Genomic DNA, 15,072 nt, shown 5'->3' on the forward strand with positions numbered 1-15,072 from the left:
TGGCCTATATCATGTGGGCGAGACCAAACAATGATGTAAATACACTCGCAACTCCACGAACTGCCGTTTCTACCCGCGGTGAAAGGAGTTGTTGACCCATGTAATTTGATGCTGTCATGGGAATAGACGATTTCAATTTTTACTTCCATGCTCCAGGCGTTGAAATATTATATCATGTTCAGTAGCACTGAAGGGATGTTTTAATTCGGTGGGTATGCTATTGGCCAGTGGTTTACAAAAAGAATGGCATTTTGGCCAAATTAGTAAAAATAGTCAATCTCTTAGTCATGAACTAGTCTTTTATATTTGTCTATTTCGATAACATTTTTGTAGAGGAGGGGAACGCCAATAATTCCAGGAGGCACTGATGTAAATTCAGACTACTGTTTTATTAGTAGAATATAAGTAGTCATATTCAGTAACGGAGCCCATGGCATAAGCAGTTACGGAGAAGGAACCAGACTGCAACTGCCTGGGATAGAACCAAATAACTAATGACATAAGGGAGTTCTAAGCATAACATTCTGGTAAATTAAAGACACAGTAAAACAGTAATGCACATAGAAACAGCATCTACAAGACCAACCACACAATCTTTGTGAACATCATTTTCACCTTCACTGCGATCAGGGAGAGGAATGCGAGAGAGGCAATCAGCCTGGATGTTTTTACCCCCTTGAATATATTTTGCGATGAAATTATATTCCTGTAATTTGGAGAGTAACCTATCTAGCCTTGCTGAGGATTTTCCCAAACCATTACCAGAAAATAAGGAAACAAAAGGTTTGTGATCAGTAAAAATCTCACACTGAGTTCCCCAAATATATCTTTTGAATTTCTGAACTGCCCAGACAATGGCAAGGGCCTCCCGTTCAATCGTGCTGTAGTTGCATTCAGTGGGTTAGCAATGTCAATTGTTTCATCCAAGGTGGGATTACATGAGGTGAGAAGACTCTCTTGGATCTTCTTAGAGTGACAATAGAAGACAAACTGATCCCTTATGTAAGTATCTACATTGGGACCAAACTCACACTTCTCAGCCAAAACTCTCAAAGTTGCTACGTAATCTTCCACAGACTACTCAGAGGATTGCTTATACATGGCGAAATCTCTCTAATAGGACACTTGTGGAGTCAGAATACTGTTTAGCCATGTGTAGTTTAGCTTCGATAAACACATTCCATACAGTATCTTCTGATGTAGGGGATAGATAGCGTGGTAGATTGTCAAAAACTCTGCGACCAGCTGTGCCCAGATGATTTATTAGCAAAGCTAATTTCCTTGAAGGAGAGTAACCATCAGCGTCAATGGCAGTGAGGTAATTTTCGAAGTCTCTTAGCCATTCAGCCCAATTTAAATCAGGCTTGCCTGGTTTTGATAAGAAAGGTGCCGGCTGTATGACTCCTTGGCTGGACGCCATTATGAATGAACAAAGGTTATGATAATATTGAACAAATTGTACTGTAGAAAGAGTTTGGACCACTGAGAACGTGTTACACAATTGTACAGATTGGAACAGAGAATATAGCAACGTGTAAGCCACTGACAAAATTAAAATTGTAAAATGTGAAACACTAACTCACTGCTGGATAAGAAAGGCAGCACAGGAAGGTGTGCGAAGTGCGAAAATCACTGTGTCGCAGCACAGGAAGTCCACAAGACAGCAGATGTATGTAAAAAAATAACTGTGGTGTGCGAATCACCGATGGTAGTGTTGCACGTTAAGGAATAAATAGGTGCTGTTAGTTGAATAAGGTGTGCGAATCACCGATCGTAGTGTCGCACGATAATCAGTAAATACTTGCTGTTAGTAGAGAATGGTGTGCGAATCACCGATCGTAGTGTCGCACAAAGCAGAGGTAGGCAACAGCTGAACGCTGGACATATAAGAGCCGTTTCAGACGGATCAAGATGGCTGCCGTCGTACGCCTGACGTCAGTGCGCCTCCCCAGAATGCATCGTGGCAGCTTCCTTCTAGTGATGGCAGGAAGAGCGGCAGGGAGAACGCAATGGCAGGGGAAATTCCAGAGCGTTAGAAATCTGGAACGAGGCAGGAGCGGCACCAGCAAGCCAGGTAAGTGACTTTTGAAATGGGCACGCGCCCCAACGGAAAGGAATCTTTTATGAAGCAGAAATTTCCAAAATGTTTGACCAACCTCAGATAATGTTCCTAGAGGACGTCCGAATGCCAATTATTCTGCAACAGCAGTTCGGTGGGCTCCGAGAGAGATGTAGATCAACAAAGAAAAGGCGAAAAAAACTTTTACCCCACTCCTGGTACCAATGGGAGCCTGGGGGGCTGCCGAGCACCGCAAGGTCTGCCGCCCGGGCAGGTTGGGAGGGGGGAGGGGGGGGGCGTGGCCGAACGGCCATTTTGTAAGAATTGGGCTACATTTGGGGATAGCCCAAATGTAGCCCAAATCCAGGGATAGGAGCCCAAGGGGTATATAGGGTTATCGCGCGCCAGCCCAGCCACCATTTTAGGCTTGGTGACCTGGTGGCTGGGTGCGCGAGTTTAAAGTTTTTGTGGTTTCAGTAGGTGTAGGTTGGGAGTAAAAGTACCTGTAGGCATGTCGGGGGGAGATTATCGCGTCCTGGAGGCCATCCGTCTTTTGAGCGAGGCGGGGAGAATGGATTTGCTGGTTCAAGACGCAAATTGAACGAAGCGCCCGGCGAGGCGCGCGTCCGCGGGGGTGGCGGCCGCCGTCGCGGCTTGTTCGCCACCCGGGAGTCCGTTGGGCAGAGCGGTGAGTGACAGGGGCGGCGCATAGGTCAGGAGCGCTGCCCCTGGGTCAGCGTGGGTAGCGGAGGGAAGCGCGATGGGAATGGAGGCGGGGAGGGGGCGGGAACGAGCGACGCGTTGGGGGAAGGCTCCGGGCGCCTCCCAGGTGAGGCCTAAGTCTTACGCGGGCTGCTCCTCAAGCCGGGGAGCGGCCGTATCCATGGTAACGGCGGGGGCGAGGGGATGCTCGGCAGAGGGCCGGGCGATGACGCGGGGAGGATCGCGGAGCGCGCGGGGGCGGGTGGAACACGAAGAGGAGGACGAGTGGCCCGAGGAAGGGCCCGGGGAGAGCACAGCTATGGAGGGATTATCTGGGGCCGGCACAGCGCGGAGGCGCGCGGCCCCGTGGTCGGAGGCCACGGAATTGGAGAGAGTGGGGGGACAGGGGCGGGGAGGCGCGGGGTCGGTCGGACCGGGGCTGGGAGGGAGAAGAGCTGGCAGGTCGGGAGGGCAGCTGGGGGGGATATGTGAAGGGGGGAGCGCGGGCCGCAGTGGGGGGGCGATCGCGTCGGGCCAAGAGACGGCCGAGGAGGAGCCGGGGAGGGGTGGGGGGGGTGCGACGCGGGCGCTGTGGAGAGGCTCGTAGGGGGCAGGGGTTTGGCAGTGCGCAACGACGGCGGGTGGGGCCAGGTGGGGGGGGATATGGGTGGAGAAGCAGCAGGGGGGGAATCCCCAGTACTATTTGAGTCAGAGGGTAGTGAGAGAGACTGGGGAGGCCTGGACATATTTGAGTCCTGGGTGGAGGGGTTGGGGGGGGCGTCGGGGGCCGGGGACGGGGACGTAGGAACGGGGGAGACGGAGGGGAGGGGGGAGAAGCGTGTGGGGGGGCGCGGACGGGGTGGGGGCGAGTGGACAAGGGGTGGGGGGGAGCGGGCAGGGGGAGTGGAGTGACGGGGACGACAGTGATGGGGAGGACGACGAGGTGGTGGATTTGAGCGCGGTGGGTAAGGCGTGGGTCGCGGAGGCGTCGGGGGCTGGTAAGCGGGGATGGGATGGCAGGAAGAAAGTAGGTAGGCCCAGCACACCAGACCATTACTTTTCGTTGCAGGTAGCGGAGCGACAGCTGGAACATCGCGGGGTACCGGACTTGGCAGGGCTGGGAGCGGCCCGGCGACGCCAAGGAGAAGGGAGGGTGGAGCCTCGGGCGGCGTGCCCGGTACCTGCGAGGGATCCCGGCGCGGCTGGCACAAGTAGGCCCGTGACGGGCTCGCCAGCCCCAACACCCACGGGGTCACAGCGCCCCGGGGGGCATCGCCGGAGGAACACCGGAGAGGAGCCTGTGGTTGTATCGCGGAAGCAGGTGGCACCACCAGCGGGCAGCGCTGGGGGTGCAGGGCAGGAGGAATTGGACTATGAGGAGGAGAGTATGGAGGAAGGAGAGTTGCGTGAGGTGGGGGACGGTAGGGACGGTAGGGACGGGGGGCCGAGTAATGTTGTGGCTAGTTTCTTACAGGTGTCACGACGCCAGGCGCAGCCCACGGGTCGGACATCGAGGTGGGAAAGCAGCTCGGCCCCCAAGGCAGGACGCCGGGAGGAGCGACAGACGGAGACATTGGCGCCAGGTAATACACATTTGCTCGGGCGGCCAAGGATGGTGTCCAGAGGAGTGGGGGGGGCGGGGGTGGAGGGGGGGGGGGTAGGGGAAAGATTGCGCAAAGGTGCGTACGTGGTGGATGTGGCTGTGGGCACGGACGGCATAGGGCAGGGAGACAGCGGTCAGACCAGGACGGAGGGGACAAACGTGAAAGGGACAGGGGACGCAAAGGCAGAGGAGACAAAACTGGAGAGCAAGGAATTGAAGATAAAGCGGTTACCATATATGGGAGTGACCAAGCCCTTGGCGGCGCACTTGATGTTGGCGACAAAGGAAAGGATCTGGAAAGGGGAGTATGTGGAGTTGCTCAAACTCCTGCACAGAGAGGTCAGGGCGAAAGAGGGGTCTAAGGAGGAGGAATTTGAGCTGGCAAAGAGGCCTAAGGTGCCGCTGACAATAGAGAACTGGACAGCGGCTTTTCTGATATATGCCAGTGTGTATTGTGAGAAGTTTCCGGAGAGGTCAGTGGCCATGTTTAAATACATGGACGTCATTCGGAAGGCACAGATTACGGGGGTGGATATGCCTGGGCTCAGTATGATGAGGAATTCCGGGCGCGCATGGCATGGGATGCGGAGGCAAAGTGGGGAGAGTTGGATACGGATCTGTGGCAGCATACCATGGGCCTGGCAGGGTCGGGGAAGACTATCTTTACGGCCAGCGGGCTGCCGCTAGTGTATCAGCCCTTTCGAGGGGGTCCCACCCGCGGGGGGGTGGGTGGAGCCGGCCAGCAATGGCAGTCGGGAGCCCCCAAGGCTGGGGCCCAGCGGCAGTCTCAGCAGGGAGGAGGAGGGAGGGGGGCGAGGGGGACTGGGCCAAAAGGCTCGTACTCCGGTTAGGGTAGAGTAGTTAGTGGGGGCGCTGGGGGGTTATCCGGACAGGGCGGCGGCGGAAAAGCTGCGGTCGGGGTTTAAGAGGGGTTCAGGTTGGGGTACGAGGGGCCGAGGGTCCGGAGATGGGCAGACAATTTGCGATCAGCAAGGGAGCATCCACAGGTGGTGCAGGCGAAACTGGACAAGGAAGTACAGGAGGGCCGCATGGCGGGACCCTTTCGCGAGTGGCCGTTGCCCAATTTGATTGTGTCACCCATTGGATTGGTACCTAAAAAGGAGGTAGGCCAGTTTCGCCTTATTCAGCATTTGTCATGGCCAGAAGGTGGGTCGGTCAATGACTTTATTGCGGAAAGTGCGGCCACTGTGTCTTACTCATCTGTTGACGTGGCTATGGTACTGGTGGTGACCGCGGGCGCAGCAGCACAGATGGCAAAGTGCGACATCAAGTCAGCTTTCCGGTTGCTGCCAGTTCATCCAGATGACTGGGATCTGTTGGGCATACAATTCGGCGGTCACTGGTATGTGGACAAGGCATTGCCGATGGGCTGCTCCATGTCCTGCGCACTTTTTGAATGTGTCAGCACGTTCCTACAATGGCTGTTTACGGAACGGACGGGTCACCAAGGCGTGACACATTACTTGGATGACTTCTTTTTTGTCGGCACCTCAGACTCCGCGGACTGCCAGAAGGGTCTGGACAGCTTCCATGAGATCATGGGGGACATGGGCGTGCCACTGGCCCCGGAGAAAACACGGGGTCCCAGCACGGCACTGGCTTTCCTCGGTATTGAACTGGATTCGGTCCTGATGGAGGCGCGCCTCCCGGAGGATAAAAAGCGAAACATGTTGAGCTTGCTGACCAGTGTGTTGGCACGACAGAAGGTGACGGTCAGGGACATACAGGTGCTGCTGGGACATCTCAATTTTGCATGTAGGGTGGTCAGAGTAGGGCGGACTTTCTGTAGGCGACTGGGGCGCGCGTTGGAGGGGCAGAGGCCTCCACACCATCATTTGCGGCTGTCAGCCGGGGTGAGAGAGGACTTGAGGATGTGGCAGTTTTTCCTGCATCAGTTTAATGGGGTGCCTTTGATGAGGGAAGTGGACATGGTATGGGATGTGCAGATTTTCTCGGATGCAGCGGGGAGCAAGGGGTTCGGACTGTATTGGCAGGGGAGGTGGTGTGCGGAGCCCTGGCCCGCGGAATGGTTGGAGGGAGGCAGGAGCATTGCGTTTTTGGAATTCTTTCCCTTAGTAGTGGCAGTCACACTGTGGGGGGTTTTGTTGGCCCACAAAAAGGTCACGTTCAGGATCGACAACATGGCGGTGGTACAGGTGGTGAACAGGCAGTCAGCGCGGGATGCGCAGGTGCTTAAGCTGTTGAGGGTGTTTGTGCTGGGGTGTTTGAGGCATGATATTGCGTTTCGCACGGTGCATGTGCCAGGAGTGGACAATGACATTGCGGATGCCTTGTCTCGTTCGCAGTGGGGGAGATTCCGTGGGCTCGCCAAGGACGCGGACGTGAACCCGACCAGGATGCCGAACCAACTCTGGGAAGTAGGCAATACCGGATGCTACAATTGGTTCTAGGTTCATTAGCGCGGTCAACGAAACTGGCATACAGGGCGGCATGGGAGGAGTTTGTCCGTTCGGGGGCGAGATGGCGGGCTTCCGGGGCGGAGAGACGGGAGGATGTAGTGCAATTTATATTGGACCTGGTGGAGAGAGGTTTGACGAGGGTGACGATCGTGGGCAAGTTGGCTGGGGTTGCGTTCATCGGAAAATTGTTGTGGGGCTATGCGCCATCCGCTGGGGAGCTGGGGGCGCGGATCTTGGAGGGCTGGGCGCGGGAATGTGGGAGATTGGCCCGGGTGCGGAAGCCACTGTCCTGGGAGCTGTTAGGCAGGGTGCTGGGGGTTTTGCCCGTGGTGTGTTGGGACGTTGGGGAGGCCTTGCTGTTCGCCGCGCTCATGTCTTGGATGTTTTTTGGGGCGTTTCGAGTGTCGGAATTGCTGGGGTCGAAAGGGGAACAGGGTTTGACCTGGGATGAGGTATCCTTTGGGGAACAGGTAGTGAGCATTTGGCTGCGGAAGGCGAAAACAGACCAGAAAAGTCGGGGGAAGTGGGTTACTTTGAGGAAAGGGCGCTCCCTGGTGGTTTGTCCGTTCCGCTGGGGACGGCGGTGGAATTCGTGCTCTGGGGGACTGGGGGGATTGGTCTTTTCCCATCAGCAGGGGCGGGGTGTTAAAGCTTCGCAATTGCTGGCAGTGCTGAGGAAAGCACTTAGGAACTTGGGGGTCGATGAAAAGGGTTTTGGCACGCATTCCTTTCGCATTGGGGCAGCGTCAGAGGCGCATGCGAGGGGCTGGGACAAGGAAGACATTATGAGGTTGGGCAGGTGGTCTTCGAATTGCTACCAGCGTTATGTGCGCAGCGAGACGGGGGGCGGGGTGACACAACAAAAAATAAAAAATAAAAAAATAAAAATTTTAGGGGGGGGACGTCAAAAAGAACAGCAGAGCTTTTCAGGGGGTGTGGCTAGGTTTTCATTCTTGTTTTTCTTTTCATGTTCGGTCATGGGACCCCTGGCCCGAGAAATGTCCGTTTGGATTGTGGGGCACTCGTTCATGAGGAGGGCGCAAATTCAGGCGCAGGAGAGCTATTTTGGGGAACAGTTGGGGTTCAATAAAGATGTTTTCTCTGTGGGGTGGAGGGGTAGGGGGGGATGCGATGGAAGGAATTGGTGCCGGTGTTGAACGGGATCTTAAGGGCAGGTCGGTGCCCAGATGTGTTGGTTCTTCATTTGGGGGAGAACGACATGGTGAGGGAGACAGGTTTGGCACTGATGCGTGCAATGAAGAAGGACCTGGTTTTGATTAAGGAGAGATGGGCGGGTTGTTCCATTGTGTGGATGGAATTTGTCCCCCGGAGGAGTTGGAGGGGGGCGGTTAACCCAGGTGCGGTGGATAAGGCGCGGCGAAAGCTTAATACGGAGATGGTGAGGTTTTGTCGGCATTTGGGGATTGGCCGCGTGGCACATGGGGACATTCGCTACGATGCGCGGGAAATGTTCAGGGACGATGGGGTGCACTTGTCCCGGATGGGAATGGACCTGTACCTTTTGGAGTTGAGAGAAGTGTTGGCGCGTTTGCTGGGAGTTTACAGGCGTTAGGTTGTGCGGGGTCGCGGCGCTTGGGGGGGGGGGGCAGGAAAAAGGGAGGAAGAGGCATAGCCGCCGACACTTCCCCCTTTTTCCTGGGTGGCAGCGTGGTTGACAGTTGGCCGGGATTGGCTAGAGTTTGTTGTTAGAGGTTTGGTAATTTGGGTCCAGGGACAGGTAAAGGGTATCCAGGTTGGATAAGTTTAGATTAGAGGTTGGATAGTTACAGTTGCACTGAAGGCAGGTAGGGGTTACGGTCAGGGGAGTTTGGGAGTTGGGAAAGGCTACATGGTGTAGGATTGGGTTATATGTTGGTTATGGAATGTTATGTTGTATTTTGGGGGATGGGGGAAATGATGTGGGGATCGTAGGGGTGGGGGGAAAACACAAGGGGTCAGGAGGTTATTGTATAGCGAGGCGTTAGTTTTGTAAGGCAGTGGCCAAGGAGTTTAAATTGTGATATGCACCTGTTTCAATAAAGCGGCCTTTTTCACACACAATAAAGTGGTCTGGTGTCGGCTTGCCCCCCTCTCCCCCCTTAATCTCTCAATATGTAGAGGAGGGGAATGCCAATAATTCCAGGAGGCACTGATGTAAATTCAGACTACTGTTTTATTAGTAGAATATATGTAGTCATATTCAGTAACGGAGCCCACGGCATAAGCAGTTACAGGAGCAGGGACCAGACTGCAACTGCCTGGGCTAGAACTGAATAACTAATGAAATAAGAGAGTCTAAGCATAACATTCTGGTAAATTAAAGACACAGTAAAACAGTAATGAACATAGAATACCACAATTGTACATCTCATGAACTGTCAGAGGGAACCAGAGAAAACTTCTACGCTTTAAAAAATAAAATCATTTATTGGCTAAATGAAAATCGACCACTTTCCGCTGATATAAACGGGGAAATTTTAATGGTGAGACGCACCAGTTGGGTGGGAACTAGACCTAAAGAAAAGAAGGGGGATGCAATAATAATAAATTTTAGGGATCACAGAGCTGTGAGATGTATTGGAGACTGGTATCAAGCTAGAGGGGGGGACGCTATCACGACGCATTATGTCAACTATTTCTATCCACGGGAATTAGTTTCTTATTCTAAATCTCATTCTGCAAAAAACCTCTTCTCAGCTTGGAGAGAAGTAGATCAGCAAACTCCCTACCAAAATTTTTCCAACTACCCGTTCAATCCGCATCCTAGGGGGAGGCGGTTGATTAATGACCAACACCCATTCCAGCGCCCAAATCATCCATTTTATCACCCACCCCAGAACTACCATGCTGAACAATTCCCCAGGTTTAATTTACCTACTCAAAATCGTTATTCAGTCTTGGCTGATTTGGAAAACGTAGACTGACTCTCTGCAGAACAGGCTCGATTACAAAAACCTATTATGGCAAACCAAAAATCACCCAAGGACATTGTTTTTCGAAGCAATAGCCTAGAAATGCAAGTAATAGAAAATAGCAATCCCGACTTATTAGCCACTCCAACATTACCTAGAGGACCTGATATTATCACTCAGGGGAATACCTTCGCCCATCAAACTCTGGTGAAGGGAGATGTAGAGCATCAACCAGTTGTAGAGGCAGCCTCTATAAATAAATGCACAAATAACGACCTAAAAATACAAATTATGTCATGGAACATTGCTGGCCTATATACAAAAATAACGAACGGGAGTCTGCTCGAATTTGCTGAGGATTATCATATAATCTGCGTACAGGAGACATGGTCTATCAATGAACACCATTTGTTAGGCTATAAAACCTATTTCACATCGGCAGTGCCAAGTGCTCACGGAAGGGCTAAGGGGGGTTTGACGGTATTTATAAAAAATACTATAGTGGGACTAAAAATAACACCTCTTGGCCTATATTCCAACTACCAGACACTGAAACTTTCACTCCCCAAGAACGGAACAATAATTCTGGTAAATATGTATGATAATCTGCCAGAAAGCGAGAGAGCAGATTTACTGGGGTCCATCCGTAATAAACTCTCAACTTTGACTAAAAAGATGCAAGGATTAGATGTCCCAAGCATCGTGTGGTGTGGCGACTTTAATCATCACCCCTGCGATAAAAAAAATACCAAAATCTGTGGCATGGCAGAACAAACAGAAAATAACATGATTCATTTCTGTCACACCAAGGTAGGAGACCTATTAAATGAAACAATGTCAGAACTCGGTCTAGTGATTCTAAACGAAACTAACATCGCTACCGGGCAACCACAGGCTACATATTTGGGTAGGGGTTGGGAGTCGACGATAGACTACATACTGATTTCAGCAACTCTTGAGAATGAGGCCCAGGCCTTTAGACTATTGACCAATACTCTAAGCGACCATGTGGTATTGGTATTTGAATTGGGCATTGGCCAGGTGCAATTTACACCCCAATTGATGATGACTGCTCTCGCTCAGAACAATATTTATCTCGCAAAAATAAACGGTTATGCTTTAGGTTGGGGAAAGATCGACCCAGCAGCCATAACAAATAATGTAGTTCATGCGGTATATCCCGCAATTGTGAAGTGCTTGGAAACTGATACTAGTGAAGAAGACCTTCTTCACAATTTCGGTCTAATTATGGAGAAAGCAAGGGATTTTTTAACAGGCAACAAGAAAGGGAATAGGGGCGGGGAAAAAAAAGGGTGGTTCGACCATAAATGCACTTCAGCGCACAAAGCCCTAAAAAAAGCATTAACAAAATCCGTAAGAGAGCAAGAGGAGATTCGTACCTTGAGGAGGTCCTATCGACTAGCTTGCAAAACTAGGAAACAAGAACTGAAGAAAGCGCTCTGGGACCAACTGTACGAGAGCTCGCAGAATAGAAATAGCGAGCAGTTCTGGAAAGTCGTAAAGACCCCCTTTCTGAACGATCTCTGTGACCAACCTACACTAGAAGCAGCAATTGATGGCCCAACATTGGTAAATCATTTTTCTAAAGTTTTCGGGAAATCAATAGGAACCAAATTAGTAGAAGAAAGCGAACAGACCCCACAAATTAGTATATTTCCGATCTTTTTAAACTTTGACATGAATGAAATTATAAATGCCATTAAAAAAAGCAAATGCGGAAAAGCCCCCGGCCCAGACGGCGTACCGGTTGATTTTTTTAAGTTTCAACTAGATTTATGGGCTCCAATTTTAAAACGAGTGTTTGACGCAGTGATGAAGTGCGGGCTAATTAAGTCCTGGACCCAATCGATTATGGTCCCTATATTCAAGAAGGGAGATAGGGACGATGTGACCTGTTACAGGCCAATCTCATTACTGGACTCGCTCGGGAAAGTCCTGGGCAGAGTGGTCCTCCAGCGCCTCCAGGAATGGGTAAACGATCACAATATATTATCTGATATCCAATTTGGATTTAGAGAGGGGTTCGGAACTATTGAACAGGCACTGAATTTATCACTACTGGTGGGAAAATATGTATCAGTAAAGCAAGGAAGGCTATACATGGTCTATGTCGATCTTTCTGCGGCATTTGACTGCGTCTCTCATTCGAGACTTTGGTCAGTGCTCGCAGATATGGGCATAGACTCTGATTTACTATATCTCCTCCGTGCACTTTATTCCAATGCCTCGTCCAGGGTACGTTTTGGAACACAGGGCGAATTATCTGACTCCTTCAAGGTAGAGCGGGGTGTGAGGCAGGGTTGTGTCCTGGCCCCCTTTCTATTTTCTCTCTATACCAACAGACTTGAAGCTGAGATGCTGAAAGGGGCCCAGGACCTCCCACGAGTAAAAAACCGTCTCGTCCCTGCGCTCTTATACGCAGACGATGCTGTAATAGTGGCACGCACCCCGCGAGAACTCCAGAAAGCCTTAGATAGATATTCTAACTTTATGGCTAGCCTGGATCTCAAAATAAACATTAAAAAAACATATGTGATGGTGGCAGGTAAGGGAAAGAAAGGGGGAATGCTTACCATTTGTGTGGATAAAGAGAGAATCGATTCAACCACACAATACCCATACCTAGGGGTCATGATAGATGATAAACTCAACTGGAAAGCAGCCATTGAAGCTCGCAAACACCAACTTTTGCGAGCAATAATCGCTCTCATAAAGTTTTCCCAGAAGCTAGGAAAGAGACCACCACAAGAGCTTCTCCGTATTTACAAAGCTAAGTGCCATTCCACGGCACTCTACGGGGCGGGCCTTTGGGGACACAAAAATACCAATGCTCTGCAGGTAGCGGAGAACACATTTATCCGATTTCTTCTGATGGCACCAAAGCGAGCATCGACCTTTGCCTGCCACGCAGAAATCGGAATTCCCCATATTGAAGATCTGGCGAAGATTCAACCTCTTTTGCTGTGGCGTCGCATTTGGACGTCAACGGACAACTCATTCACAAAAGAAATGGTGGCCGACTGTATGTCTTTAGAACATATGGGTAAAATTGAGTGGCTGCTTTATGTGAAAAATTTTCTCACAGATCTTGGCCTCAAAAAATATTTTGTTAACCCCGAATTAATTGCAGAAATATCGAAGAAAGATCTAAAAATGAAGGCCCTTAGCCACATGGAAGAATCCCGGTTGAGCAAGCAGATAAGTAAAACATCTGTTCAACACTCTTTAATGGTCATGACTACATTGGAAATGGAACCGTATTTGGTCTATGTTGAGCCACAATTTGAACGTTTCCTGTTGACACGATTCAGACTGAATCTCTTTCATAAGCTTGTAGCCTTCCCTAGAAATCCAAACTGGAATGAGTGTCTAATGCTGTGCCCTTGCGATGAGACTTCGGAACAATCAACCATGCACACTGTATTGTTTTGTAAATACTATTCTTCCCATCGTAATCTCTGGCTAACACCATTGTTGAGAACCCTTGGTTTTAGAAGATGTCGTCCTGCTATGTTGTACCTGCAATTTTTAAATTCCGCGCTGATCACGAAATGCGTAAGCACGCTTTTAAAATGTATTTTTAAACATAGAGCGAATCTTGGGTAAAATATTTTTAAAAGGAGCCTTTTTGTACATTTTTGTTGATATTTTTTATGTATGTACTTTAATGGTTATTACTGTTTCATTATAACCGAATAAAGATTTACTTACTTACATCTCCATGGTCAATTAACAGCTTTGTAAAATGGTTATTGATTTACGTGGAGCAGTTTGTATTGACCATACAATAAAAAGTGTGTTTGTTTAAAAAACATTGACCCTTGTAACATGAAAATAATAAACAAAGTTTGGGTTCTCATTTGCAACAAACTTGTCATAAATAATTGCTTCAATGGCTACGAAAAATAATTCAGCTGGTGGATCGGCACGAGTGGAAAAGACAGCAAGATGTATTGGGTTATCTCTGGGTACGCAGACAGCGAGGATGCCGTGGTGTCACACTGCACGATATCTCGCGGCTATGCTGGTGCGTGGGTGCAGTCTTCCCCCTCGTCATTGGCGGAGGAGCCGACGCTAGAGGGGGCACCATCAAAACCGCGAGCAGCCCTGTCGTCCTTCCCTCTCACTGGCTGCTCTCGAAAGAAAAAAAAACTGCGCCTTCTCTTCCCAGCGATGGCGGAGGACAGTGAGTCCGCGGCCAGCCAGCAGAGCCTGGAGCTGGACGACCAGGACACCTGCGGGATCGACGGGGACAACGAGGACGAGACGGAGCATGGCAAGAGGTATGCGGCGCGCGGCGGATCCCGTGCTGGGCGCGCGGGGCTTTGCTGCTGCGGCGGGACACAGCGGGGCGCGCGCTTTACCCGCGCTGCCATTGTCCCCTTGCGGGGGCAGGCGGGGGCTCGCGCCAGCGGGGTGCTGCGGTCCACCGGAGTGCTGCGGTCCACCGGAGCGCACCGGGAGTACCCTTCGGCAGGCACGCTGGGGTGCAGCCAGAGGGGCGGCGATGCAGTGCGGGGTGAGCTAGGCCGCCAGTAAGTCCATGCACGAGGTGTTCCTCGCTGGATTCTCTCGCCCTCTGACTGAATGCCAACGGCACCGGGGCTTCGTTTCAGCTCTGTTTTGTATAGTGTGGCTTCCTGCCAGCAGCACAGCAGCAAACGTCTGAGTCCTGTGATGTATAGTATGACTGCATGCCAACAGAGAGGCTTGCGTCTGAGCTGTGTTGTGTGTAATCAGCCAGGGAAGAGAAAGCGACGCGATGAGCGCACACTACTCAGGGTAGCAGCGGTTTGAGTTTTCAAATGATCTCTGAAATAGCTTGTTTGTCGAACTTTCCTTCTCTTATTGAAGTGTCGATGACAGAGAGAGAGCGCATATACTTTATTACACTAAAGGACTACGAGTAAAAGAAACTGTTCTTCAAAATTTTTGCGGAAGGGTGGCTGGCAAAACGGCCAGGTCAACAACACCGGGCACGAGCTCAGACCGCAGTGCAAACAACATGCAGAGTAGGGGGTGGGGGTGCTAGGCACAGTTACCACCCAGCATGCAATGTTTTTCATAGCGTGATGTGCCCGCAGCCACCCTATGCACAGTCGAGGTGGGCCTGTCAGTGGATTGTGCAGTTCCCCACTGTGAGGCAGGTGAAGCGCATTGTACTTCGTGTGGGCGATAATTGGGCTTGTGCTGCTGTAGGTATGTTTTCCACCCCCTCATCCCTGCTTGTGTAGGCTGGAGACTGGCAGAGCAAGAAGGGCGACTGGATGTTCTTCTGCCCCGCCTCTCCCTGGGCAGGAACAGTCAATAGCGGCAACTCGTACTTTGCAACTT

General features: G+C 51.2%; 1 protein-coding gene across 2 annotated transcripts in view; it reads left to right on the forward strand.

The window, feature by feature from the left end:
- The first annotated feature begins 13,794 nt into the window (after window positions 1-13,794).
- NMT2 (N-myristoyltransferase 2) overlaps window positions 13,795-15,072 on the forward strand; it is a 257,288-nt gene continuing 256,010 nt past the window's right edge. Inside the window, exon 1 of one of the 2 annotated variants that reach the window (XM_085631260.1) lies at window positions 13,795-14,021. In XM_085631260.1, the coding sequence (XP_085487386.1) occupies window positions 13,912-14,021 (110 nt within the window). In that variant the 5' untranslated portion in view covers window positions 13,795-13,911. The remainder of the gene's footprint in view (window positions 14,022-15,072) is intronic. The other variant, XM_085631259.1, reaches the window with a different exon arrangement.

This window comes from Triturus cristatus, chromosome 10, assembly GCF_964204655.1.
Source record: "Triturus cristatus chromosome 10, aTriCri1.1, whole genome shotgun sequence".
NCBI classification, from domain to species: Eukaryota; Metazoa; Chordata; class Amphibia; order Caudata; family Salamandridae; genus Triturus; species Triturus cristatus.